The sequence below is a fragment of the Setaria viridis genome, chromosome 9 (genome assembly GCF_005286985.2).
Source record: "Setaria viridis chromosome 9, Setaria_viridis_v4.0, whole genome shotgun sequence".
NCBI lineage: Eukaryota > Viridiplantae > Streptophyta > Magnoliopsida > Poales > Poaceae > Setaria > Setaria viridis.
The window spans coordinates 38,785,931-38,812,690 of record NC_048271.2 but is presented as its reverse complement, the minus strand read 5'-3'; the positions used below and the strand labels follow the sequence as shown (position 1 = coordinate 38,812,690).

General features: G+C 50.4%; 5 protein-coding genes and 1 long non-coding RNA gene across 9 annotated transcripts; 3 read left to right on the top strand and 3 right to left on the bottom strand.

The window, feature by feature from the left end:
- The first annotated feature begins 796 nt into the window (after nucleotides 1-796).
- Nucleotides 797-2,273, top strand: LOC117837006 (uncharacterized). The gene has a single exon (XM_034716540.2). It carries the CDS (start codon nucleotides 1,175-1,177, stop codon nucleotides 2,006-2,008), a length of 834 nt encoding a protein of 277 aa, XP_034572431.1. The 5' UTR covers nucleotides 797-1,174; the 3' UTR covers nucleotides 2,009-2,273.
- A 5,005-nt stretch (nucleotides 2,274-7,278) lies between these two features.
- Nucleotides 7,279-11,549, top strand: LOC117838473 (C-terminal binding protein AN). Its single transcript, XM_034718516.2, has 7 exons — nucleotides 7,279-8,004; nucleotides 8,738-8,906; nucleotides 9,067-9,197; nucleotides 9,719-10,492; nucleotides 10,617-10,664; nucleotides 10,910-11,026; nucleotides 11,166-11,549. Exons 1-7 carry the CDS (start codon nucleotides 7,390-7,392, stop codon nucleotides 11,238-11,240), a joined length of 1,929 nt encoding a protein of 642 aa, XP_034574407.1. The 5' UTR covers nucleotides 7,279-7,389; the 3' UTR covers nucleotides 11,241-11,549.
- LOC117838475 (uncharacterized) lies at nucleotides 11,536-12,507 on the bottom strand. The gene has a single exon (XM_034718518.2). The coding sequence runs from the start codon at nucleotides 12,363-12,365 to the stop codon at nucleotides 11,673-11,675; it is 693 nt and encodes a 230-aa protein (XP_034574409.1). The 5' UTR covers nucleotides 12,366-12,507; the 3' UTR covers nucleotides 11,536-11,672.
- A 732-nt stretch (nucleotides 12,508-13,239) lies between these two features.
- On the bottom strand, nucleotides 13,240-15,999 carry LOC117838474 (probable serine/threonine-protein kinase At1g01540). The gene is made up of 7 exons (XM_034718517.2): nucleotides 15,196-15,999; nucleotides 14,692-14,796; nucleotides 14,484-14,606; nucleotides 14,066-14,236; nucleotides 13,855-13,984; nucleotides 13,568-13,774; nucleotides 13,240-13,485 (listed from the first exon to the last, which is right to left on the bottom strand). Exons 1-7 carry the CDS (start codon nucleotides 15,957-15,959, stop codon nucleotides 13,417-13,419), a joined length of 1,569 nt encoding a protein of 522 aa, XP_034574408.1. The 5' UTR covers nucleotides 15,960-15,999; the 3' UTR covers nucleotides 13,240-13,416.
- A 4,566-nt stretch (nucleotides 16,000-20,565) lies between these two features.
- On the top strand, nucleotides 20,566-21,974 carry LOC117840963 (protein SAR DEFICIENT 4). Its single transcript, XM_034721509.2, has one exon. The coding sequence runs from the start codon at nucleotides 20,702-20,704 to the stop codon at nucleotides 21,707-21,709; it is 1,008 nt and encodes a 335-aa protein (XP_034577400.1). The 5' UTR covers nucleotides 20,566-20,701; the 3' UTR covers nucleotides 21,710-21,974.
- Nucleotides 21,975-23,605: 1,631 nt separating this feature from the next.
- On the bottom strand, nucleotides 23,606-26,362 carry LOC117840964 (uncharacterized). Of its 4 annotated transcripts, XR_004637131.1 has the most exons (4): nucleotides 26,091-26,362; nucleotides 25,187-25,228; nucleotides 25,024-25,101; nucleotides 23,606-24,210 (listed from the first exon to the last, which is right to left on the bottom strand). It is a non-coding gene; the product is annotated as an uncharacterized lncRNA (long non-coding RNA). The 4 variants fall into 4 exon arrangements; XR_011897166.1 differs by having other exon boundaries at nucleotides 25,024-25,228; XR_004637132.1 differs by lacking the exon at nucleotides 25,187-25,228.
- Nucleotides 26,363-26,760: the final 398 nt, after the last annotated feature.

The following is a 26,760-nucleotide window of genomic DNA, read 5'->3' as shown; positions in this document are numbered from 1 at the left end:
AAGGCTGCCTAATGACACCCTACCTAGCGCGATGGAAATGTGTCAACGGCTGCGGATGGGACAAAGCCGCTCTAGATAGCCTAGCCAGCTAGCTAGCCTGCGTGCTGTTTCTTTCCAAAAGGCATCCCACATCAATGTGTGTATAGTAGGCCAACGGATGGAGTGTGATAAACAAGATGATTCGTACCGCTTGGTAGGGTCTTCTGATTCCAAAAGAATAGCTACCCTAACCACACGCTTTTCTTCATTCCAATGCAATTAGCATAAATGCAGGCTTAAGAGGTGCCAACGCTTTTCTTTTTTTTTTTTTTGGCGTACTACACGTGTGCATGGTTCATCGGGGTAATGTTAAGTTGAACATCGTGAGTTGATAATTCCATGGATCTGTATGTGGAGGAAAAATAATAGTTGGCGCGGTTAAGTATGAAAATGGTAGAGACCTTTTCCCCCCCATGATGATTCAAGGAAAGGGTTAGAGGAAAAGGAAGGTACACGGGAGAAAAATGAAATATACTCATGAAAGGGTTAGAGGAAATGTGTATTTTACCAAACTTTTAACTCATGAGTTGGCTATTTGTCTACAACCAAACTTGGAGATCCATGCTTGGAGGATTTAAGATTGATTATGCTCGTTACAAGAATGACAACTATGGTGCTAATCTATTCTGATTTTGACAAATACAACCTCCGGTTTTTTGTTTATTTGCCGTCGGTGGTGGTAACCGAAGGCTAATTAACGATGAAGTTGCTGTCGGAAACGACGTATAAATAAAAATGGAGGTAGTATAATCTACCTGCGATGTCAAAAAGGAAAGGAAAAAGTTTGTGCTTTTGTTTTCATCTGACCCTTTTTTTTCTCACCAGCTAGCACCTGCTGATCGCGTCCACGCAGGAAAGGAAAAACTAATATAGCCGTTTGACTTTGCATGGCTGCTGATCCGATCCTGTCCTCCGGCGGCATCAAACGTGCACCAGAGGGCGCTCCCTCTTTTTAAGGCCTCTCCATTTCTCGCCCCCAGCACACCTCCTCCTCCTGTCCTCAATCTCCTCACCCCACTTCCTTTTCCTTCCAGCACGCCACACCACATAGCACACGCGAGCACAGCCTCCGGCCGCCGCCTCTCTCTCCACCGCCCACTGCACTCTCCCGTCGTCAGATCGGAGAAGCCTTTCCATGAAGGTCCTGATGATGTCGCGCCGGCGCGGCGCCGGCGGCGGGCTGCGCATCAAGAAGAATGCCCGCGGCTTCATGTGCGGCTGCGGCGGCGCCAAGGCCGTGTCCATCTCCGACGGCTCCGACAAGCAGTCGCCCATGGCCACGCCGCAGACCGCCGCGTCGACCACCCCTCTCACCACGGTGTCCGCCACCACCACCGCGACGACGACGACGGTGGCAGCGAAGGCGAGGAGAACTAGCAGAGCGGGGGACAGGCCGGCCGCGGAGGGCCCCTCCTCGTTCTCGTCCTCGTCGTTCTACGCCGACACCACCACCGACGACGGCCCCAGCAGCATGGAGAGCACGCCCAGCCTGTCCGCGCTCCTGCGCCAGCTCGGCGACCTCGAGCGCAGCGTCCGGTTCCTGCACGCCGGGACCGGGGCGGCCCCCGGCCACGGAGCGGAAGCCGGTTCCGGCGCCGGCGCGAAGCAGAACGGCGGCGGGGGCCGGCGGCACCGCCGGACCGTGAGCGAGGGCGGCGGCGGCGGGTCCGGGCGCGTGGAGGAGAGCGTGGCGGTGGTGAAGGAGTCGGCGGACCCTCTCGCCGACTTCCGGCGGTCCATGCTGCAGATGATCGTGGAGAAGGAGATCGTGGGCGGCGCCGAGCTCCGGGAGCTGCTGCACCGGTTCCTGTCCCTGAACTCGCCGCACCACCACCACCTGATCCTCCGCGCCTTCGCCGAGATCTGGGAGGAGGTCTTCGCCGGGTACGAGCGCACGCCGGACTTCCTCGTCGCCCACCGCAGGAAGAAGCAGCAGCAGCAGCTGGCGACGACGACGCGCGGCGCTTGATTTCGCTCGCTCGCCCGATCCGTCCATCCCGGTCGATCGATTGCATTTCCCCCGTTTGACGAGTGAGGCGAGGTTTGCGCGCGTGGTAGGGTTTTTGTTTGTTGATTTCTTGACGCATTGGTTTCATCAAGGACTCAAGGTTGTGGACTGGTTGTGTACAAACGATTGAACGGACGGGCCAGCAGGAAAACCGATGGCTCCATGGGCCTTGTTTTCCTAAGCTGCTGCGTCCAGACTTTCAGTGTATTTTCCCTCTGAAAATCCAGACATCCAGTGCAGAACAGCAGATAGTGGTACTAGGTGCACTCGCGCTATCTCCTCCATCTACGACGTCGCTTTTAGCCGCTGGACTGTGGAAATGGCCAAACGGGAGAGGCGCCGCCCGTGATCCCCGGGGCGCTTGACTGCTTTGTTTGTTGCTGGTAGTGGGGGTGTTCGTTAGGTGCTACGGGCCGCGGGGCGAAATGATGGCGCTGGCTTTTGGCGTGCGCGGCAACCGCGGGCGGGCGGGCGCGAGGGCGAATGCATGCATGCGTGCTCACCCGACCGATGGGATCCGTCGCGGGCTCGCGGCACTCGCACGGGCACATGTAAAAGGACGCGCGGTCCGTGGCGTCGCGTGGCGTGCTGCGCATGGTAGAGAGAAGAGATGCGTTGGTTGCATCGGTGGCACCGCGCGGACGCTTGGCGGCAGGGGTAGAAATGTGGAATGGTTCCAGGCGGGGGCTCTTTTGGAGTGAAAGACCACGGCCGAGCGCCCGCGCACGTTTGGAGCGGGAGCAGATGAGCTGCTTGTCTCGGAGGATCCAAGAATGGCCGGTCGCTAGATCCGAGTTCCAGTCCATTGCAGGTTGCGCTCATGCAGAGAGATGCGTGGTTATCCCCTACCGATAAATCCAGCGATACAATTTTCAAAAATAAAAAACCAGCAATACGACTTTTGGCTGCCCACGCCCCATCCAGCCAGACCATGCCACTAGGCCTCCGGCGGGGCGGATCACATCGGGCGTGTTTGGTATCAGTCGGACCCGTGAGCCACGCTTGAGCCAGATAGACCAGACTCATGGTATACAGAGATGTTAATTGATAAATCTGTACCTTATAGTACTAGTTAGGTTAGGAGGATGTTTGCTGATGAATTGGTGTGGCTACTTTGCAAGGTAGATTTACCACCTTCTTCCTCCTTTATCCAGTCTTCTCTTCCTTCGCCTCGTCCCTCCGTCGATCTCACCACAGGCGTCGGTGCCGGCGGCGTGGAGGAGGACCGCGGATGCTGGCGGCATGGAGGGCCACGTGTCACACCCAGTTTTAAAGGCAGAACCAGATGAATAAATTATATGTGCATCAGGATCAAGTTTCACACATGCAACGACTTCAGTAAATATCATAGACAGTGCCATAACGTAAAGAGGGTATTAAATTTATTACATGACCGAAAGTCTTTAATTTGAATAGCAAAATGAGTAATTCTAGCAGCGGACCTCCAACGATGCCGACGACTCCACAGGCAGTTGACTGGTGGCACACGTACGCCTAGAACTCCTCAAAGTCTTCAAGAACCTCCTCAAAGTTGACTTGGTCTGAGCAGCGGTTTTAGCAAGGGTGGGTACACTTATGGTTGTGACTCAGTAAGCGTGGGGAATGTGTAGTGTAACGCTATGCAAGGATAGGTTATAGCATTTCAGCATTTTAATTGGTTGGTCAAATTTTATTAACAATTACTGAGTATAAATTTATATCACCCACATTAAGCATGAACATAAATAAGATAACAACAATAAATAACATAAATTTAATTCAACTTCCGATAAATTAATCATGTGAGGGTTCAGGCCGCTCTTGACCGTGAGCACGGTTGTTATAATAATTTTACACTCTACAGAAGTTGTACATTTTTACGCACAAGTCGCGTAAAAGTTCAAAAGAACTTTAGATCCAACCATGCTGTGCGGGCCAAGCACAGTATCATACCTTCCAGGTGTGATTGTATAGGGATGCTACGAGGTCTTTACAAAGATTCCCTAATAAGTGGTAACCCGCTAAGGTTTTGGTGTCTGGAGCACATAAACCTCCCTAGTGGGCATAGTATCTTAGCAAAGCTCACCTCCCAAGAGGACCGGGTTATACAATGACTCAGTCCCCCCTGTTGCACTTTCGGTAAGATTACCCCAAACTAGAATCTCTAATTACTTAGCTAAGACCAGAGCCATGTAGTTCTTATGGTTGTACTATTTTCCTGGGTGGTTCTACGTGTTCCAATTAAGCATGGTGATCTTGTATTAATGGAAGGTATAACATAAATAAAACAAATTTAAGCATTGGTTCATTAGTACCACCATACCCAGTTAGAGCAACTAAGCAAGAACTACCCAACAGTGAAGTAAACCCAGGTTGATCAAGGTGTAGGGATAAAACTACGCACACCTTAAATAGGACCCATCATATTTATATACTTAAAGTGCATATCATATGTGTATTGAATAGGAAAGTAAAGGTTGCATAGGATCAAATTGTGATCAAGGGCACGTCTTGCCTTCCTAAACTTGTCTTGCCTTCCTAAACTTGCTCTTGCTGCTCAAAGTCTTCAAAGCCTTGTTCTTCGAATTTCTCGAACTACGATCCTTCTATGCGCATCAAGCAAGTACAAGCAAACAAAGGAATAAAATAAGAAAAAAGTCCATCAAACAGTAGCAACAAAGCAAAACAAGGCCATAAACTAATCTATGCATCAACATGAACTCATAGGCGCAAGAATCGTTTAAAACGGATTTAAAACACTAAAGATATAAGCTAAACAAGGTTCAGGGGTTTAACTGCGAAAAAACTAAACCTCCAGGGACTAAACTTAAATAAATCGAGGGCTAAAACCTAATTAAACATATAAACATAAAGTTTAACGTGTAAAAGAACCAAACAGGATGGCAGACGGATTTTATAAAAAAGCAGGGGTCTAAACAGAAGAAAAATGATTTAAATCTAATTACTTTTGAACTGCGCAGGACCTCGAGTGCAAAAAGAGAGAAAAGCAGGAGCCTTTTTGCAAAAGCATCACAAGCGGGTTAGATCTGATCGGATGGCAAGCGGCAGGCCGGGAGGAGACGGGTGGTGCGTGGGCGGCGGAGACGGAGGCACGCGATGGCGATGAGCAGCGGTCCACAATTTTCAACGGGAGTTGGCTCGGGGCAAAGCTGGGGTTATGACAAACCAATCTAGGTGGTTCTCGTGGTGGTTTATGTAGCGACGGTGGCACGCGACTCAAAGAGGCGGCTCGACGCGGCAACGGCAACTCCAGCGAGCCCGTGCACACGAAAGAAGGCACAGGAGTGCATGGGATCTTCACGGAAAGCTTTCTTACCTCCTCGCGGTGCTTCAGGCGATGATCTCATTGACGGGAAGACTGCGGCGGCGAAGGTAGAGCACGGCGGCCTGGTAGCTAGGGTTGTAGTGCGCGGGTGGCTCTGGAGCTCGGGCTCGGGACTTAGGGTTTGGTGTAGGGGGCTTCAGAGGCAGCCATGGGTTTTATAAGCTCGGAAGGGCTGCCTTGGCATGCGAGCCAAGCATCGGAGGTGGGCGCGCGAGCGGTTGGGACTCGAGCTCGAGTCCGGCTCAGGTGTGGGCATGGTGGAAGGGATGGCAGACGGGTCCCGGGCGTCAGCGGGATGAGGCGGATGTGGGCCGGCGCGGTGCGGAGCTGCGGAGGAAACGGGCCGCTGCTGGGCTGGCCTGTTGGCTGGCGGGCGAGCTGGTCTGACGGCCCAACGCTGATGGCTGGCGCTGGTTTGCTGTTTGCTACGGGCTGGGCCGAAAGAAGGAGTGGGCCAAAAGGAGAAGGAAAAAAGAGAAGGAAAAAGAAAGGTTTTTCCTATTGTTTAAAAGGGATCAAACAAATGAATTCAAATTATCAATGCACCAGCATGAATGCAATAATGAACTCCTAGAATTCATTAACTAAATTTCAGAAGAAAATTAAATAAAGCCTTATAAAATCCTTAGGTCCGACACAAGCAATTAAATTCTAGCAAATTCTAACAAATTTTATTAATTTGTAAAAGTTGAAAATTAGGGTGTTAGACCGTGGGTGCCGGTTGGGAGGGCCACGGGTGGCAGCGGCCAGCGGTGGGGATGGGTCCGCCGTGCGTCTGGTGCCACCGCGGCCTCTGAGTGCCTCCGTGCACCGCGGCGGCCCTCCTGGTTGCCGACGGTAGGGTAGGGGGTCATGGGTGCCGGTGAGGAGAAGGGGTCGCGGGAGCCGGCGAAGTGGATGAGGAGAGCGAGCGCCGGCGGGAGGAGGGGCCGTGGGTGCCGGTGGTGGAGAAGGAGCTACAGACGCCGATGGCTGGCTCCCTGCGTGCTTCGACACTGCGCCATCCATGCACCAGAAATGCATCGAGTCAAAGTCGGAGAAGAAACGCTAGTCGTTGAGCATCCTCGACCCCTTCTTTACCCCTGTGGCCGACCAGGTGCCTTCCGGTGAGGATGGCATGGCGGCGATAGGCGCGACCGTTGCGGATCTACCCTCCTTCACGTCGCAAGCAGGGGATGCTAGGTGGTCAGCGCCTGAGGCCGCTCCTCAGCGTCGCAGCGGCCGCGCCTCCTCCTCGGCACCACCGTGGCCGCCTCGTTGGCGAGCCGCCGCGACCGCTGCCAAAGAGAGCGGTGGGGGGATGGTGTAGCCCGGGTGGTGGGAGGGTGGGGTCGCGCTAGCGGCGGGACATCCTGCCCCCTTCCTCTACTTCCTCTTCCATCTCGTGCGTGATGAAGACCAGGGGGTCACCCTACCAGCTTGCGAGCGCCCCTCCGAGCCTGCGTTCCCAGGTTGAGAGGCCTCTTGTTTTGCATGAGTTGGACCTGCCCCGTCACCCGTCCAGACTACCGATCAGGAGCAACCGCACCGCCTGGACCTGGCTGAAGGCTGCTCGTGCAGGCTGCCAAACGCACCCATCGCGCGCGAGCGCATCGCGGCCCTAGCAGACCGTGCGAACCTCACAATGGGCTCAGCTTAAATGACGCGGGCCGGCGCATCATCACGTGCGCTTCGCGCCCACCAGCCCCCGACTCTTAGCAGCGGCCCAGACCCAGACTGACCCCGACGGCCCGACCCACCCGGCCGGCGCGGCATGGCCGCATGGGATTCCCTTTCGTTGTGCACTTGTCCTGCTCCGCAGTCTCGCGCCTCGGCGCTCGGCCGGAAGCCGAGCGCACCGAGTCCAAACTCCAAAGCACGGTCACGCAAAAGCGGTCGCTTTCATTGTATCGTGCCCGCCGCACAAAAGGAAAACAGCACCCAGACGCGACGCGCGGTCAACTCTCCTCGGCCCCGCCGCGGTGACTGGCTCTGCACCGCTGCTGCTGCTGCACAGTGCAGCCGAAGGGCCCAGAAAATGCTGCACGGCCCGGCCCACCCCGCGTCGCTGGCGTCCGCCGCCGCCCTCGCCGGCGGCGGGCACCCGCAGCCGCTGGTGGTGACGCTCAACTGCCTCGAGGACCCGTCCCTGGAGCAGGACGCCCTATCCGGCGCCGCGGCAGTGGAGCACGCGCCGCTCTCGGCGCTCTCCGCGGGCCGCGTCGAGGCCGCCGCCGCCGTCCTGCTCCCCTCGCTCGCCTTCCTCCCGCGCGCCGCGCAGCGCAGGCTCCGCCCCTGGCAGCTCCTGCTCTGCCTCGGCTCCCCGGACCGCGCCGCGGACGCCGCCGCGGCCGCCGAGCTGGGGCTCCGCCTCGTCCACGTCGACGCCAACCGCGCCGAGGAGGTCGCCGACACCGTCATGGCGCTCTTCCTGGGCCTCCTCCGCCGCACGCACCTCCTCTCCCGACACGCCTCCTCGTCGTCGTCCCCGGCCGCCGGGTGGCTCGGCTCCGTCCAGCCGCTGTGCCGGGGCATGCGGCGCTGCCGGGGGCTCGTGCTGGGCATCGTCGGCGTCAACGCCGCCGCGCGGTGCCTAGCCACGCGCAGCCTCGCCTTCCGCATGAGCGTCCTCTACTTCGATCCGCTATACGAGGTACCGGATCCGCCGCTATGACACTTTCAGCCTGTGATCTGCTCTGCAGTTTCCGGTTTTGTTGTTCTAGGATTGAAATGCTAGTGTGTCCCTGTGCATTGTTAGTTTAGGTGATTTCAAAACTTCTAAAGTGTGTTCTGCATGATTAGCAGATAAATGCTCACTGCTTTTTTGCGATCGTTTCATGTAAAGGTGATATGATTTTGGCATCTAGTGTATTATCGTCTGCCTACTTGTAGATTTAGTGGTCCTATTTGTGTTTGTTGCCTCATGGGTGGCGTTAGTTGAACTCCTGTTATGTCTGGCAAGAATATGTTTGTACTGGAATCAATTCCTGGGAACCAGTTTATGTTGGAGCTTTAGTACCTTTAAATAGGATGAAGATCTGATTGTGCAAGGTGCCTAGGGTTAGCCCGAACTCCTAGTCAAGCCTTTTTTGGAGCATTGACTCATTTTCTGCCTTTCCACAAGATTTTATCTAGAGTAATTTACATTAAAATGATCAGATAAAAGTAATTTTGCTAGGTTGAAGCCATGAATAGTACGTAGTATTCAGTTTGATTTAGTTTCAAAAATAAAACCACTTTAGTTATATATCCTCAGTGCTAGTACTTTTTACTGCAAATTTCATAATATCGCTGCAGTTGTATCATGGTGTCTCTGGATTACATGGTGATAAAGTTAGAACATGATGTAGATCTGACCCTGTTAATTGTTATGACACTACATGAAGGCTACTGGGAAAGTAAAGCGTCCTTCTATTGTATTTCCTTCTGCGGCAAGAAGAATGGATACTCTCAATGATTTATTGGCAGCGAGTGATCTTGTTTCGCTTCATTGTGCATTGACAAATGATACAACACACATACTTAATGCCGAGCGCTTGCAGCACATAAAGCCTGGTAAGATCTAAGATGGTTCCTTCTCTGCTTCCTCTTTTTTTTTTTCTGTTTTAGCCCCTCTTCTGGGCAGTCCCATCCTGTGTGAATTATGAATTTGTTTATCTGGTTTGTTTCTTCATGCCATAACACACTATGGACTGCTACATTTTGAGCAATGCAGGAGCTTTCATAGTCAATACTGGTAGCTGTCAGCTCATAGATGATTGTGCCCTCAAACAACTCTTGATTGATGGCACCATAGCTGGATGTGCATTAGATGGCGCTGAAGGTCCACAGTGGATGGAAGCATGGGTACTGAACTTACTTTTGTCACAATTGATTTTTATTTGGATATTCATATATACTAACTATAGACATACAATATCATCTGATGGCCTGGTTTGTTCTTCCAAGTTCCAAATAGGTTTCCATTGAAATATATGCTTCATTTCACCATGCATTGTGAAGCGGTGTATCATGTATGCTACGACATCTAGTTCATTCTATTATGAGATGTGCTCTCTTTTAACATACACTACTGGCTCAGTTGGGGGTGGGGATAGGGAAAATCAGGCGGTATATCAATAGAAAACTTGATCCTTATACTCTAAGGAGTTTTTCGAGTCATATACAACCAGCTTCTGTTAGTACCAAAATAATGGAAGAACTACAAATGGTGTCCTATCATAGATAAGGACAAACAGCTGATATGCTTTGTAGTTTTCTTGATCTGCATTTGTGATGATCACTTTACTCATTATATCCCAACAGGTAGGTCACCTTTTGAACAAATGATTTAAAATACTAATTATGCCTTTATTGGTCACTCACAGGTGCGTGAGATGCCAAATGTGTTAATTCTTCCTCGAAGTGCAGACTACAGTGAGGAGGTGTGGATGGAGATAAGGGAGAAAGCAATAGCAATATTGCAGTCCTTTCTCTATGATGGTGTTGTTCCAAACAATGTTATTTCTGATGAAGATGAAGAGATAAGTGAAGTGGGATGTGAAGATGATCAACTAGGTAAACAAGAAAAAGAACATGCTTTACAGGTTGGTGATGGTGAGCAGCATACAGAAGAAAGCCAATTAACTACAGATTATGACAAGAGAAGAGCCATTTCACAGCCTGAAGAGCCTCAAGCTTCTGCACAATCTCATAGTATTGGCTCCAGATCTGAAGGGAGACGCAGTCGGTCTGGAAAGAAAGGGAAAAAGAGACCTGCTCGCCGCAGATCACAACAGAAAATGGATGAATTGTTAACTGTAGAAGGAGGAAGTAACTATTCTTCACGCAGAGATGATGATAACCAAGTGTTAAGTTCTAATTCACGATTTGCATCACCTGAGGACTCCAAAAATAAGCAGAAATCTTCTGCTGAATCTCCAATGGAGATAATTTCTGAAAATAAGTTGCCTGCAGGGCTTGGTAGACAACCTCCTGAGAAGCTAAAAGAAGGCTTTGTTATTGCTCTAAAGACAAGAGATAATTCAGGTTTTTATGTTTCAAGAGAGAGGGTGGCTGGTGGTGGCTGGTATCTTGATGTGGTACCAAATGCTACAAAGAGAGATCCTGCTGCTCAGTTCCTAGTCACTTTCAGAAACAAGGTGATGTTTCTGTTGTTGCCTTCTTTTTCTCCAGTTCTATTTTTGCTTTCCTGTTCCTTAAACTGCCAGGTAATTTGGATACTGTTAACCTACAGATACTGATAATATGTTTTATACTCATCAGGACACTATGGGATTGCGATCTTTTGTTGCTGGAGGCAAACTATTGCAGGTATCACCATTTTATTAGTATTTTTTACCTTAGAAAGTGAGATGTGAATATTTGTATCCTAGTATGTTAGTGAAATAAAGAGGATCCTAGACAAGCAACTATGCACTGTTTGAACATTTGGTAGTAATTGGTACTCCTAAATTTGATTGGGGGTTTGTGCCCACATCCATCTTGATGCTATGGTTAATGCTCCATTTGTTTGTTGGTGTTTCTATATGTTTGAGTGGCTTTCATTACATTGTCAGGCTAATAATAAGATGGAGTTCGTCTTCGCAAATCATTCTTTTGATGTTTGCGAAAGCTGGATGCTGGAAGGGTCCCTGTCAGAATGCTGCAAACTGGTTAATCGCAAAAATTCTTCTGTATGTCCATCTGTCATTACCATTCTAAATACACAGCAGCAAGATGCACAAATGTCGCTATTAATATGTTGAACTGAAATATACACACTGCTACTATGCGTTTGTTTGTACCTTTCGTGATGGCTAAAATTTTCTGCAGGCTGTACTGGAGGTCTATTTTGAGATCCTTGGAGCTCCGAGTGAAGAAGATGGTGTCATCAGGTGGCTTGATTAATATATCTGATTTAGGGCTATGATGTTTTTGGAAAAAAAAAGGGCTATGCTGCCAAAAGCAACTGACCCAATGTTGTCCTCGGGTTAGGTCTGCCCCGTATTTTCCTATTGCCAATTGTTCAGCTTTGGCTGTGTTGTTCTAGACTTCTAGTGCATGCGCCTAGCATAGTGACTGAAATTTTTTAGCAGCCTGCTTGTTTTAGGTCGCATCTGTATTTTAATTCTTCAGTATGACAAACTAAATTACTGCAGAGTATTTCCCATGCAGAATTAAATAAGACTATGCAAAGTGTGGATTACTCAACTACTACATTTTATTGCCTTTGGTTTACTGAAAGGTATCACACTATACCACACTGAATATTACATGATCAGTAACAAGGTGCCCAGGGTTTTCAGTGTGCAGGACGCTTGTCCAGCTCAAGGCCAGTCATCATTTCTTCCTCTGCTTCGCCTTGGCCTTCTCCTTCTCGATCTCTTCCTTCCACAGCACGGGCCAGTTGGCCCTGGCCTCGTCGATGCCGAGCAGCGACCCTTCCTTGTCGGGGTCCCAGCTCGCCGATAGCGTGCCGTAGGCGATGCCCAGCGCCGACGTGCCGAAGGCGACGAGGATGGTCAGCAGCGGCACCCACGTCGGCACCTCCACCCCCTGCCCGCGCTTGAGCGCGTCGTACGCATTGAGCAGCGCCACGCCCGACGCCATGGGCACGCCCACTGCGAACATGATCCGGCGCAGGATGCGGTCGAACACGGGCTGCGGCAGCTCCTCGTCGTCGTCGTCGCCGCCATCCTGCTTCTCGCCGCTGCGGCGGCCGCTGTTGCTGTCGCCGTCGCGCTTCGTCGCGAGCGACGACGCCTCTTCCATCATCATCAGCTGCTGCTGCCGGTGCTGCAGGTCCTGCTGCCGCCGCCGCTCCTGCTGCTTCTCCTTCCGGGTGGTCTTCTTATTCTCGGACGGCGCTGCGCCGGCGCCGATGCTGCTGTCCGTGGCCGCCGAGCGGATGGTTGGGGCGCGTCGACGTCGCCTGGAGAGCGGTGAGAGGCTCAGGCTGGGCGTCGGGTTGAGCGCCCATGGGTGGGGTGGTTTTGCGGCCGGGAGAGCCGCTTGGTGGAGTAAGGCGGCCATGTCTACCGCCACCGTGGTCTCACCGTTGTAGACGACGACGACGAGCTCACTCGTGGTTTGGCGTTTCAGTGCGTGGTTCCGCCGATGATAAATGGCCTTATCGCCTTGAGCGAGTGGTGGCGCGTAGTTCGTGTGTTGGAGATACTACGCTTTTGGTCATCTGGATGAGACATCGGCCGGCACCACAGAAAATATCCCGAGTGGACAAAGGGGCCCACAGAAAATATCCCATGTCAGCAGGCGCAGGCCCACCTGGTAGTGAAAAAAAAAGGCCGCTGTCAACCTGGCGTTCGCAAGCTCGGGTGCGCGCGCCGGTGCCGATCACAAGGGGCGTTGGTACGAGCCATTGCCGCCGGCACCGTCACGAATTCTGCCCGTGGCGGCGAATGGGCGCGGCGGTGGACACTGGACGGCAACAACTACGCCGCCGGCTACGGCCCCTCGCGCGGGCTTCTGCCAGAACGCGGCGTGTTCGTCAGTTCGTGTAAGCCAGCTGATCTGATTTGCATCGACCGGCCATGGAAAGCCTTAACCTGTTCGTGGTGTATCATGTGTGCGATCATCGGTCCCTTAGATTTGAAGGATCGTCCAGAAATTGTGGCCCCAAAATGATGGCATTTGGCATTGAGCTGGAGTGACGACGCTGTTCATAGCAGGAAACCATCAATCGAGGCGGGAACGATTCATGCAGGTACGGCGCAGCGCCATGTGATGGCTCGTAAAGTGCAGTGGCGGTTGGATCCAGTAAGGAGGCGTAACCAAAAAAACTTTTCTTCCTTCAGAGAGTGGCAAGGCAGAATGCGGTTTGTGTTAGGTTAAATCATGCAAAGAAAAGGTGCGGATCAAGGATTAGCTGGTGGCAGGGTTGGGTTGTTGCCTTGTTGGTTTCAAGAACACCGTATACTTGTGTTATTAACCATCGCGCTGTCACAGAGTAGACAGTCGTACATGAGAGGAGATCTCAATTCTCAACTGGTACCAAAACATTTCGCTATTACCATCACAGTGTCCCATACTGTGTCACTGTCACCCTGCCTCGCGTAGCCTCCATTCATCTGCAGTGCTCGCGCTCGTAGCTATCTGACTCCCGAGGGGACAGATCCCTGGCGAGCTTGAATTCCTGCGGGTGATTGCATTTTCAGATTAGTCAATATCAGACCCCAAAACTGTGAAAGCTAAAACTGATGTCGCAATTGGCGTACGTCTCGCTGTATCTGGTCGTCTTCGAGCATATGAACCACATGTGCCATGGTGGGTCTCTGGCTGCCCTCCGGGTCGACGCACCGGAGCGCGGCAAGGATCGCCCGCTTCAGGGCCTTGGACGGCGGCGGCTCCGGCAGCCTGGGGTCCAGCACCTCCTCCACCCTCCGCTCGGCGACCATGTGCTTCAGCCACTCCACCAGGTTCACCTGAACAGAGAGCAGCAATTTCGCGTTGCCACAGAGCAACCCATAGCGAAGAATTGCAGGAGTGGCAGCTGGTAGCTCACCTCATCGGCTGGTCTTGTGTAGTCCACCGGAGTCCGGCCGGTTATGACCTCCATGACCAGCACTCCGAAGCTGTAAACGTCGCTCCTCTCGGTCAGCATTCCGGTTTTCGCGTACTCCGGTGCCACATACCTGCAACGCAGCAAATGTTGTAGCCAATGTTGAACTAGAACAACGGCCGTCCCTGCAAAAACAGAGGAAATCGACACTCACCCGAACGTTCCCATGACCCGCGTGTTTACGTAGGATCTCTCAGAACAGAGAACCTTGGCGAGCCCGAAATCCGACACCTTGGCGTTCCACTGCTGGTCGAGAAGAATGTTGCTGGATTTGATGTCGCGGTGAACTATCTTGGGCTCCAGCCCTTCGTGAAGGTAGGCCAACCTGCATCCCCCAGAAAGTGCACACGAGCGTCGGCATGATTCAGTTTTCGACAGGTGTGACAATGTGGTACAGACACTGTTGCTTTCAGGCGCAACTTACAACTTTCTTAATCATGGCCATTAAGAGCATTACTAGTGTACTGTGTCAACTGTCAACAAAGTTTTAATGTTTTCTGGTAATCTTAATTTCAGTCCGGACATTAGACAGGCAAGCTAGTATGGATAAATAAAGAAAATAAAAGCGTTACCCTTTGGCCGTTCCAAGGAGTATGCGCATCCTGATGTCCCAGGTCAGTGGACTGATTTCACTGTCATCGTGGTGCAGCCACTTATCCAGATTACTGTTCTCCATGTACTGGTAAACAAGCATCCTGATGAAGTGGCCGCAGCAATGACTTGGGTCAAAATACTGTCAATGAAATTCAGGATGTACACTAAATGATATTTGCACTGTACCTGCATGCTCCTTCGCTGCAGTAGCCGAGCAAACTGACCAGATTCTTGTGCCGGACACGCCCGATCGTCTGAACCTCCATCCTGAAATCTTTCTCTGCTTGGCCCCTGATGAAACATTCAAAAATAAGTGATCCTTTTTATTCTTTTTTTTCTATCTCCACCATGGCAAATTGGTAAGGCAGCGTCTGTCAGTAGACACGATTTGAACTCTTTTTGGTCCCAGGAGGAGGAGCAATTTACTACTCCTTACCCAAAATTCAAATGTAACAACTACCTATGTTCACGCGCCCAACTAACTCAAAAGAGCATATGGTTAATGAGATTTTCTTTTCTAAAATTCGAAATGAGAGATTTTTCAGTATGAGATCCAGTAAATAGAGAATCGGTGACAGAAGCCCAGCAACTGAACGACTCCAGAAAGTTTCGCGTGTAAAATCTGTTCACGCTTCGAATCTAACCGCAAATCCAAACGGACAAATCCGGAAGCGGAGGAACCAAGTTTACCGGTTGTTGTGGAGGTTTTTGACGGCGACGGCGGTGCCGTCCCGGAGCACGCCCCTGTACACGACACCGTAGCAACCCTCCCCCATCACGTTCGCGGCGGCGAGCCCGCCCGTGGCCTCCTCCATCTCCCGGCGCGTGTACCGCCGGCCCCACCCGCGCCGCGCCGCCTCGGGAACCTCCGCGTCGCTGCCGCCGCCGCTGTCGGTGCTTCCGCCATCGCCGCTTCTGCTCGTCGCCGACTCGCCGCTCGTCCTCGCGAAATGCTCCGCCAGGATCAGCGGCGCCTTCTGCTCCGCCTTGATGACCTCGATCGGCGGCTCGAACGGCGGCGGGCGCCACCGGGCGGAGGCCTCCTCGACATCCTTGGCCGGCGGCATTGCCACCGCCTCATGATGCGCGTGCACGCGGTGCCTGAGTGACCTGCTGGCGCCGGGGCGGTGCGCGCTCGGGGCGAGGCGAGGGGGGCGATGCCGGCGGCAGCGGCGGCACAGGCAGAAGACGAGGCAGAGCAGGGCGAGGGCGGCCGCCGCGGCGCCGGCGGCGACGAGGACCCAGGCGCGGAGGCCGAGGACGGGGGTGCGCTGCGAGAGCCAGGCGTTCGGGACGCCGACGCCCAGCACGGACGTCGTCGCGGCGCCCTGCTGCTTGTGCTGCGGGTGGAGATGGTGGCGCGGAGCGGGAGGGGGACGGGGGTGGCGGTGCGGGGAGCCGCTCGCCACGGGCCGCGCGGTGGGCGGGGGTGGCGTCCTCGGCGGAGCAGTCATGGCTGCGCGCCGACGCTGAGCCGTGGAAGCTCTCAGTTTTGGTTCGGTTGCCTATTTAATTAGGGTTTTTTTCTAGCTGATGAAGGGACTAGTGTTCTGCGGTGTTGCTGTGTGGTGGATGTGCCTTTTCTTTTACCAAATTAGCCGTTTAGGTCTCCCTGAAACTATATTTCAAAATTGATGACACGAGAGAACCGCTGCTTATTGAGAAATAAATACGGAGTACTCCATCCAAATTTCCATCCAAATTATACTTTTATTATACATTTATTAGATAGATACGATGTTTAGATATATAGACTCCGTTTGGCAGCTCGAAACGTTTCAGATTCTAGCAAGAAACAAACACTTGAATCACTGCCAAATGGGTAAAGGGGTGAAACGTTTCACCGGTGAATCACTTGAATCGATTCTCCTTTTTTTTTTCTTTTTTGCCTAGGCACCTGAAACGGCCTCAGGGTAGTTTCGTTGGATTCTGTTTACCTCCACACTGCACTAGCAATTGTATTTTTTTGTTAATCCTTTTTAAGTGCAACAAGTTAAAAATGGGTTACACTAGCACCATTCTTCACTCACAAAAAAGTTTCAACATTTTTCAGTGAACCTATCTATTTTTTAATTTTTTTTATGTAAAATAGCGTGTTACCTACCTTTTCAGAATCTGAATGTAGCCAAATAATTTCACAAAATGATTCTGATTCATCAGAAAAATGTTTCCAAAAAGAATATCAATCTGAAACATTTCTACGGGAATCTGGAACCCTACCAAACACACCCATAATAAAACTATTCCCTCCCATTAATCCACTAATTAAGGAGGTCATCCTTCAAACATGGCATAAGTTTTGGTGTTTCGAAGGGCGTAGCATCTTGAACCAATGTCACCGTCCCGACAGAACATACCAACATGTAGGTGATCGACGGCCATCGGTTCTTCAGAACCAAGAGCACAGTTCTCGTGATTGGAAAAACAATCCATTTTACTTTCTTCATCGATACACTTTATCCGTTTAATCTCCTAAACAAAATTAAATTTCACTTTACTCCGCCGCCGAATTATTTAATCGGTCCAATCTAACTCTAATTAGATTTCTTTTTTTTATTTCTTCGCGTACAAGTTTAATTTCAAAATTGGTTAGTTGATTTATAATATAATGTCCTATGTTAGAAAAATATAATACATATTTTTCATAATTACCATGCATTTTATATCTAAGATCAAATTTATATTAAATATTTCTAAGCTATGAAATAACCATGAAAAATTCTTTAGTACAAGTTTTAATGTAGCTCACAAAAATTGAACTTATACATGGATAAATGAAAAAGAAAAAACTCATTAGAGTGGATTGGGCCAGCTGGAATAGTTCAGGAAAGTGAATAAATTATGGGAGTAAAATGATCTTTTTTCCTTCATGGTTCGGGAGACCATGTCGCTGCAAGTTTCTCCGAGGTCTAGCAACGCTCGTAAATGGCGAGCTAGGAAAAAAATGCATTAGGGTAAAAGTCCTTGGGACGCACCAAGAAATTTCCGTCGGTAACATTAGCAGCCTGTTCGCTTCAGCTTATCAGCCACCAAATAGTATTTTTCTCTCACAGCAAATCAGCCATTTCAACTTATCAGCCGGCTTATAAGTCCAGCCGAACGGGCCTTAGGTTTTTCGGTAACAGCTCATCTTCCAAATTCCAATTAGTACAGGCGCGTTTCTGGTGATGATTGCAGTTTGATCGCCTGAGTTGGTACGGCCAAACCGATGCTAAATTTCTGTTGAACTCCACGAGCGGCACACATCTTACTGCGAACCGTGCGGGTTGCGTCCGGCACAACACTAAACACGAGAGAGACGACAAACTTTGCTTGGACGAAAGCACGGAAAGAGATTCGGTTTTGAGAGAAAGGAAATTCAATATCGCAAGGAGATTAGATAAAAAAAAGTCTGGTTTAATCAGTTTGGTTCGGTTTAGGTGCAGCTAGTGCGCCTCTGCCAGGCGAGAGGGTGCGATGTTGGTGATGCGTGAGCTGATCAAACCGTCGGTGCTGCGAGTTCGCTTGGTCGGTGCTGTAATGCCGATCGAGGGGAGCTGTTAGTGATCTCCAGCACTGGAGTGTGCTTTACTTTAGGGTACCACGACACTCGAACTGTCCCGGTGAAACGAGCACAGCTCCCTCGGTGGGCTTGTTAACAGTGCGGTCTGTTTTTCTGCTCCAGATATGGTTGTTGCATTGCATCCCTCGTTCTTGTCTGTATAAAAGAAAGGAAAAGAGAGAGAAGATTTGGCTAGATACGATCACTGGGCATTTCCTTAACAGTGTTTCGCAGAACAAGAAACAGTGACCGACAATAACAAATACGGAGTAGTATAACGCATTTCCTACTGACCCATATTGGACTCAAAATGGTAGGTTTCACGATGAGGTTGTTGTGTGGTAGATTACGACTCGAAATTGGACTTCCAATTCGAAACATCACCACTTAGCTCGAAGTCGATGCTTCGATCTAGGAAATTGCAACATTCGGCTCAACAGTCGATCTTCATGGAGGAGCCGCGGGGTCACGACGTGCAAATTGAGCTCGTCGCCGGCCGTATTACGGACCGTTGCTCTGGCCGTCGTGGCAAGAGAGACAGTGGAGAGATTGGCCGGGTGGCTGGTTGTCTGCAGTGTCCGCGCGTTACTGTGCGATGCTGCCGCCTGTCGCCGACTCGCCGTCGCTCCAAGCCTCCAACTGCGCCGACGCTACCCTGATTGCAAGCGCGCTGAGCTCCTGGCGTTATGGCTTGTTGCTGGCTTGCTGTAGCGCCAGCGGGCTGATTGGCTGTCATGTTCTCAACTCTGTTTTTTCACAGCGTTTAACCTGTGTTTGGGCTATTCATAATTGAGTGGATCAATGGAGCCGTGGACCGTGGTATAGATGAACAAGCGCAAGGTCCAGAGCGACTACAGCTAGATGAAGACGAAGAAACAAACTGCACCTCCTCACACTGCGTGCAGCAAAGAGCCACGGGCTAAAGCCCTGCCGTCAGAGCTCAAACCAGTTCAGACTTCAGAGTTCAGACATCAAAAGCGCAACGTAAAACGCGAGTAGTAGGAAGACCAAGCCAAGCCAAACCTCTCTCTCCCTTTACCAATTGCCAAAAACTTCACGAGTTGTTTCAAGACTCACTTCCCTGCCTACTAAGGAATTGTTTGGATAAACTCATTCCCTCCCGATACATGCAACATGTGGATTAAAGCAGAAAATGAACTAATTTCCACCTCAATCGCTCCCGATACATATGAATTGGAGAGGGTTATTGTGTTTCCAACCGAGCCCTGGATGAATTTCCTCGGATTTTCTTTCAGTTCAGAAAATTCTGCCAGCTCTAATCCGTACAAGCTTTAGGCCTGGTTTGGTTCGTTTGCTTATTTTTAAGCACCCATCACATCGAATGTTTAGATACTAATTAGGAGTATTAAACGTAGACTATTTACAAAACCGATTACATAAGTGGAGGCTAAACGGCGAGACGAATCTATTAAGCCTAATTAGTCCATGATTTGACAATGTGTTGCTACAGTAAACATTTGCTAATGATGGATTAATTAGGCTTAATAGGTTCGTCTCGTTGTTTAGCCTCCACTTATGTAATGGGTTTTGTAAATAGCCTACGTTTAATACTCCTAATTAGTATCTAAACATTGATGTCAAAGGGAACCAAACGCCCCTTAGAGGCACCTATTCGTTTCGTTAGGCAAAAGATTCAATGCTCCGAGGTACTGAAAACTTGACTGACCGAAAACGAAACGGACTTTCTGACAAACTTGTTAGGTCTGATCTAAAATAGACCCAGGCAACAGTACTGCTTCTCTAGACCTCTACTAGTTAACTTTGGACAGGCACGGTGAGGTAGCAAAATGTCCTCTGTGATTAGAGTAGATCAATTGATTTGGCAACGGTACCAAAGGGATACGGTCATGCTTCAAAGCGAACAGCTGTTGAGCTTTTTGCTGGTGCACTCGTTAATGACTGACGACTGAGCGCTACTTGGTTTGCTCCAATGAATGAAGCTTGGAAATTAATCTGACACTACTCTTTGTCAAGTTGGAAATGGAAGTCGCCACTTAATAGTGCCCTGCTTCTTATTCCACTTTGGGAACGTGGACCGGGGGAGTCTCAAGTCTAGAGTCCAGGTCTCCATTTCGTCGCATTTTTTTTTTTTTTTGTTGTCATGACCAACTCGCAAGGTGGACTGGAAAGTTCATCAGCTGCAAGTCAAGCAGTGGCAAGCGTAGACGAGCTCGGATTTGGGTTGCCAATTCAATTCCTGCCCTGCAGTTGAAGAGACCAAAGTGTTTGTTACAGTTACACGATCATTTCTCAGAAGTCACGGCTGCATGCGCAGCCCATGATGCAGAAAGGAAACCAACAGAGAAGATACGTTCTTCCGTTGAATTCACAAGGATTTTCCATAATTTGTACTGGTATGGAAATATCGCATCAAATTCCCGTGCTTCATCGTGTGGACTGGTATGCTGACGAGTAGCAATCAAAATACAGTCGTTCAAAAGAAAAGGCAATAAAAATACAGTATAAAATCTAGGACAGCCCAAGTCATTCTCGGTCAACGCTACTCCCCCTTTTTTAAAAAAATAACTAATCTCTATTCCCCTTTGCCTTCCCATTTCTTCGTCTTCCCCTCTTCACCCCCAAAACCCGCATCGCAAACCGACGATCCCACCACACGAGCAGAGCGGAGCAAGCATGGCGGCGCCTCCGCCGCACCCGTTCGTGTACATCGACGCGGCGGCGCTCCACTCGCTTCTCCCGTTCCCGTCCCTGATCCCGCACCTCCGCGCGGGCCTCGCCCACCCCGAGCTCTCCGCCGGCATCCAGTGCCCGCAGCGCGTCTCGTTCCCGGTCCCCACCGCGCCGTCCGCCGCGCTCCTCCTCATGCCCTCCTGGTGCGCGCACCCCTCGCTCCCGTACCTCGCGCTCAAGGCCGTCACCTCCTTCCCCTCCAACTCCCCGCGCCTCCCCTCCGTGCACGCCGCCGTCTCCCTCTTCAGCTCCGCCACGGGGGCCCCGCTCGCCTCCATCGAGGGCTCCGCGCTCACGCTCCTCCGCACCGCCGCCGTCTCCGCGCTCGCCGCCTCCCTCCTCGCCTCCCCGTCCCGCCCGCCCTCGGTCCTCGCACTCGCGGGCGCCGGCGCGCTCGCACCCTACCTCGCGGAGGCCCACATCGCCGCCCTCCCGTCCATCTCCCGCGTCCTCGTCTGGAACCGCACCAGGTCCAAGTCCGCGGCGCTCGTCGCCAGGCTCCGGGACGCGCACCCGGGGCTCGCCGTCGAGGAGGCGGGCGGCATGGACGAGGCGGTGGCCGCGGCGGACATCGTGAGCTGCGCGACGGGGTCGCGGGAGCCGATCGTGCGCGGGGAGCTGCTGCGCCCCGGCGCGCACCTGGACCTGGTGGGGTCGTTCACGCCGGAGATGCGGGAGTGCGACGACGAGGCGCTGCGCCGCGGGAGGGTGTTCATCGACTTCGAGGCCGCCATGGAGGAGGCCGGGGAGCTGGTGGGCGCGGTCCAGCGCGGCGTGTTGCGGAGGAGCGATGTGGCCGGGACTCTCGCGGAGCTGGCCGCCGGGACCGTCGACGGGAGGCGTAGCGACGACGAGATCACCGTGTTCAAGTCCGTCGGCACCGCTGTGGTCGATCTCTTGGCCGCGCAGCTGGCCTACGAGACTCACATTGCTACAACCAAGAACGCTTGAGTTCGAGCTGTATTGAGATGATGGGATGCTTGCCTGCTTGTATCCGAAGAGTCATGGAGATAGTGTACAAATAAACTGATCAGATGAATGCTTATGCATTTTGATCAACTGGTCATCATCGTGACACTTGCTGCATTCACTTAGTAATGGGTATCAATAAGAATGCATCCTACCTCAGTGTGTTTCTTTATGCTCGATCAGAATTTGATGCTTGTTGCTAAAGAGTAAATAGAATGTTAACTGAAGCGTCCGTAGTTAACTGGAATTCAGTCTATCAAAGACCGTTTTCTTTCCACTCCAGAACACTCTTAATTTTCGAAGACTTGCTGCACATTTGAGAACTCTGGATTGAAGGCAGGGAGCAATGCACTGTAGACCTTGTGACGGAGATCAGCAAAACCCAGCGCTTCCATAATCCTTTCTTTCCTGTTCTTTAGCCTTGCAATGTCCTTCTCCCATATATGGTTGGCTGCTCAAAAGAAAGATATGCCTACTCTAGATACCATAGCTAGGCATTTCCTTAACAATGTCATATTTTTAAAACGGATGGAGCAGATTTCACAATGATATTGTTGTGGCGTGGCGGGTTTAGCTTTTCGGGGGCTTTCGCTAGGCTAGAGAGATTATACTAAGGAAGGCAGCCATACAAGTGGCGTCAAATTGGTGCTTTATGTTTCAAGAGGAATTGCCTTGTTATATTTTTTTTCCCCAGTAGTGTTGGATGTCTTGGTAGAGTTAGAGTTAGATCAGATGTGTTCTGAACAGCTGGCCTTAAGCATGACCACAAGAGAAGTTATTCACTCGCCATATTATGCGCAAACAATACTGAGGTCAGCTCAAGCTACTCTCCATGAAAGTAATGAGGATTATGCAGGGTTCAGTGAGGGCTCTCTTATTTCTGGTGCTCATCATATAATGAGGCAGACGTGCGCCTTTGGTACTTCATTCGGTTAGTGATCTGCACATTCAACTTTAGCAGTGCCATGTTCAAGATTTCATCCTTAGAATCGAAGAAATTGTTGTTTCCACATCCCTCTGCTTGGGGACAAGCAGGTTCTTGCGGGCCATGTACTGAGCAGAAGAGAAAAGAGACTGAAGCTGTCAAGCTGGGCCTGGGCTGCTGGAGTATGACAGGTGGCCACTAATGATAAGAGAAAAGAGGAGCAGTGGTGTGCAAATCGGACAGAAAACAAGAAGAAATTCAGATACAGAAGAGGGCATCTTTTCGAGTTATGGAGGTCCAAATTCAAATTTTATCCTGGAATTACTCACGTCTTGGCTTGGATCTCATGGGTTGTTACACCGTCTTTGTCGCCATCGACGGCCGCGACAAGCCTGTCCCGAAGCCGGTCAAGGCCTCAAGGGTGAAGCTTGTCCCGCATGCGCTGAACTTTCGCGGGGGGAAAAAAAAAAGAATGAATGGAAACGGACAAAAAATTGCCTAAAAAAGCATGTGGCTGGCCTCAAGGGTGAAGCTTGTCCCGCATGCGCTGAACTTTCGCGGGGGGAAAAAAAAAAAGAATGAATGGAAACGGACAAAAAATTGCCTAAAAAAGCATGTGGCTGCTGGGATTCGAGCCGAGGTCTCCACGGCCACAACGTGGAATTCTCACCACTAAACTACAGCCACAATGGATGTACAAGTTTGATAGGAAACTATGAAATTAAAAATACAGGCATAGATCAACGGCAAGCTGAGAGGGAGACGGGATGACGGGAAAGAGACGCGTTGCGGGCACTGGATGCCGGCGGAAAAATCGGGATGGAGGTGCGGGATCAGGGGCGGGAAGGGGAGAAGCGAGTGGACCGGCCGCCGCGTCGATGTGCACGAACGGGTGGGGGGACGGCACCGCCGCGCCATGTTTGCTCAGCCCTGCTTGTGGTTTGCGCGCGGGGTGAGAAGGGTTTGCTACCTTTCTGGTAAAAGTACCAAAAGTGTCTTGTGTCATTGGGCATTCAGACGCACTCCGTATGTCCAACTTGGAAGCATGAGAAGCAGCAGCTAACTGTGTCTAATGTTGCCACTTGACAAGCCTGCCTAGCTAATCTATGGGCATTTGTGTTGGCACGCCTTGGAATTGCTTGGCATAGTAGTCGTTGGCGAATTATTCAGCCAAGAGAGGCCTCAATATCCACTCGACAGCATTCGATATTGGGTGTTGTTGCTGTATGTTTGAAGCCTGCGACTGGTTGTCTGTGAGATAGTATGAAGATTTAAGAGCTTGACCAGCAGAGATGCCAAATGCAGAGCTTGAGCTTCATCATGAAAATGCTTGCTGGGTAGCTGCCTGAATGAGGATCCCTTTCTGCAGAATCTCCGTGGCGTCGTCAGCTTTCCTCGCCCTATATTTATGTTCGTCAGGTGCTATGGTAGCATCAGTACATGCATCTCACTGTAGCCTGAGAGCCGCCTCATTGTAAACATTAATCCACTTAATGGCTGCCACCCTTTTGCTTCAAGTATCTATTTGCTGCCCTGACTCTGCTGATGCTTGCTTAACCTGTACATGAAAGCATATCCATCAAGAACTGAGTTTCAAGAAAAAACAAGCATATACCGCTATTCTAGATCAAAGGAACTTCGGTAGACAATGGTACAGCAGTAACATAAGAATGATCCTTGGTCCAATTGGTCATCTCATCTCTCTCCTTAGTGCATGGTCGTCAGAGAACATTGCTCTTAAAAGTTTATGTTGTAATGACAATGGAATCTCTACAAATTGATCATAGCCTATGCACATGAACAAGCAGGAGCATCGAGTCTAGCATAATCAAGACAGACTGTAGCGATACAGATTTCTGTATACAGCTCGTGAACCTTTACATGACTGATACGTAATGCATTAACATCAGTGCATTTATTTTTAGTGTCCATCACATATGCCAACATCAACCAGGAAATTTGACAGAAATAAAATGGGAGTATGCATAAATGCTCCAATCTATCAAGACAGCAGTTGTAACAGACTAAATGCTTTCTTTACTGTGCCTAGTTTTGGGTTATAATAGCCCTGGCCAAAGTATCTAGACCTGGATTCCACCAGCATGCAGGGTTGAGAGTTTTAGTAGGAATAAGAAATAGCAGCAGAAAGAGTACATAACTCTAATAAATAGCAAGATTGCAATATTGGCATCCACCATTTGTTTATAAGGAAATAGCAGCAATAGCAACAGAGTCTAGGACTCCAGTAAATAGCAAGATGACAATATTAGCATCCTCCATTTGTTATTAGGTAAACAATGATAACATGTATTAGAAAAAAAATGAAAAGATGTAGAATTATTCACAATTATCAGTAAAACTAAGATAATACCGTGGGAATCAGACCAATAGCTTGGGCGATAGCTATCTTCTTTCGGATATAATGCTCAAACAGTTTTGGTCTATCCATCTGGAAATAAAGAAAATGAAATTTCACTTCAGTAAGTATCTTTAAAACAAGCATGAAGACGAAATTATATAAGGTGAAGTACCACCTTTTTAACTGTTTCTGCAATCAACTCACGAGCTTTATGGACCTGATTTTGGCAATAAACATGGATCCGATTTAGGCAATTATATAATTTTAGATAGGTAATAATATGGTCTCCAATAAGCAACTCAGCACTCCAGTAAGGTTTCAGATGTCAATTACATGGATTGTCATTTTGCGAATGTGTTCTTTCTGTATGTGAAGTAAAAGTGCTACTTTTGCAGGGATTTCATCTCGGTTGTTCCCTTTTTTTAGTGAAGAAACTATGTTGCTTTGAATGATGTTAATTTGCTTTGTACATTTGTTCTAAATTGCTTCTGAGTTTATTGTAATATGCGTTTAGCTCTTAACAAAACTGTTTTATACTGTATATGATCAAAGCATATTCAAGTGGGATCTTGTTTTGAAGCTTTTGTTTAAACTAACAAGATGGTGCAATCAAATTTTGGTTTTGATGCTCGGTTGTGAAGATACTGTTTTTTTAACTTGGGAATCTTTGCTTTTCGTGGGGAATCTTACGTGGTGCAGTTTGCAGTCTCTGCCCGTGAAAAAAAAAAACAGCAGCGACAGTTTCTCCTGAGAATAGGAAAGTGAGTGGAAAAAAGGGGTGGCCGTACGACTAGGCTAGTTTACGGCCGGTAAATTAGCCAGGTCCTTTTTTGGTAATGACAAAATAAAATCAAGCGTGTGTCAAGTGAAAGTAGAATTTTTTATTATTCTAGAAAAAAGTTGCAGGAGCAGGCAGCAAAGCACAGCAACCATTGGGGCTCCCGGCCGGCCACAAAATTGCTATGATGGCTCATGCCATCTCGTGATATGATGATTGGAAAGGAAAAACTAATCCCACGGCCATTCAATCCTACGATGATTGGTCGAATGGAATGGACAAAAATCATGGAAGTGATTACCTAAAGGCTTGCACGGGCACCGCGTTGCCAAACTTGCAGGCAGAGACGTCCAGATGCCGCTGCCGGAACAGATGCAGCCGTCGCCGGTTTGTTGCCAGAGAAAATGGTTCGCACGGATCCCCGTTCCTACAGCCCACGCACTATCGGCGGGATGGTTGGCGATCGAGTTCCGGCGGGAGATGGGGCGTCACCGCTAGGTGATGGAGCGAGAGAGGAGGCGCAGATCGAGCGACGGAGGCGCCGCCCTGGGGAGGATGGCGACCTTGCGGTGCTTGTACCTGGGGCGGCGCCGCCCGGGGTCGGCCCCCGCGCCGGCGGCGGAGGGCGAGGTAGGCTCGGCGTCAGCCTCCGAGTCCGAGGAGAAGAACATCTTGGGGCGCTTGGCAGCGGGTGGGGAGGGTGGCGGGAAGGGCAGCGGCGACAGGCCGTCCCCTGGCCCTGCGAGGAAGAGGGCAGCGGCGAAGGGTGTGGAGGCGACACGGGATCCAGGAGGCGGCGTGCGATGCGGGGTAGGAAGAGACGGAAAAAAAACGGGGGCGGGCGGGAGTGGGCAGACGGACGACGAAAGAAAACAACGCACCAAAGATTTGTCTCATTCTCTCTTTTTTCAGTTATATATTATTTATTATTTATTATTGTTTATGTAACATTTAGCTTCTCAAAATATTTT

Coding starts and splice junctions, on each gene's coding strand:
- LOC117837006 (XM_034716540.2), top strand. CDS start 1,175: ATGAAGGTCCTGATGATGTCGCGCCGGCGCGGCGCCGGCGGCGGGCTG.
- LOC117838473 (XM_034718516.2), top strand. CDS start 7,390: ATGCTGCACGGCCCGGCCCACCCCGCGTCGCTGGCGTCCGCCGCCGCC. Junction 8,005..8,737: donor ACTTCGATCCGCTATACGAG/GTACCGGATCCG, acceptor CACTACATGAAG/GCTACTGGGAAAGTAAAGCG. Junction 11,027..11,165: donor TTAATCGCAAAAATTCTTCT/GTATGTCCATCT, acceptor AATTTTCTGCAG/GCTGTACTGGAGGTCTATTT.
- LOC117838475 (XM_034718518.2), bottom strand. CDS start 12,365: ATGGCCGCCTTACTCCACCAAGCGGCTCTCCCGGCCGCAAAACCACCC.
- LOC117838474 (XM_034718517.2), bottom strand. CDS start 15,959: ATGACTGCTCCGCCGAGGACGCCACCCCCGCCCACCGCGCGGCCCGTG. Junction 14,797..15,195: donor AAAAACCTCCACAACAACCG/GTAAACTTGGTT, acceptor ATGTTTCATCAG/GGGCCAAGCAGAGAAAGATT. Junction 13,486..13,567: donor ACGACCAGATACAGCGAGAC/GTACGCCAATTG, acceptor AATCACCCGCAG/GAATTCAAGCTCGCCAGGGA.
- LOC117840963 (XM_034721509.2), top strand. CDS start 20,702: ATGGCGGCGCCTCCGCCGCACCCGTTCGTGTACATCGACGCGGCGGCG.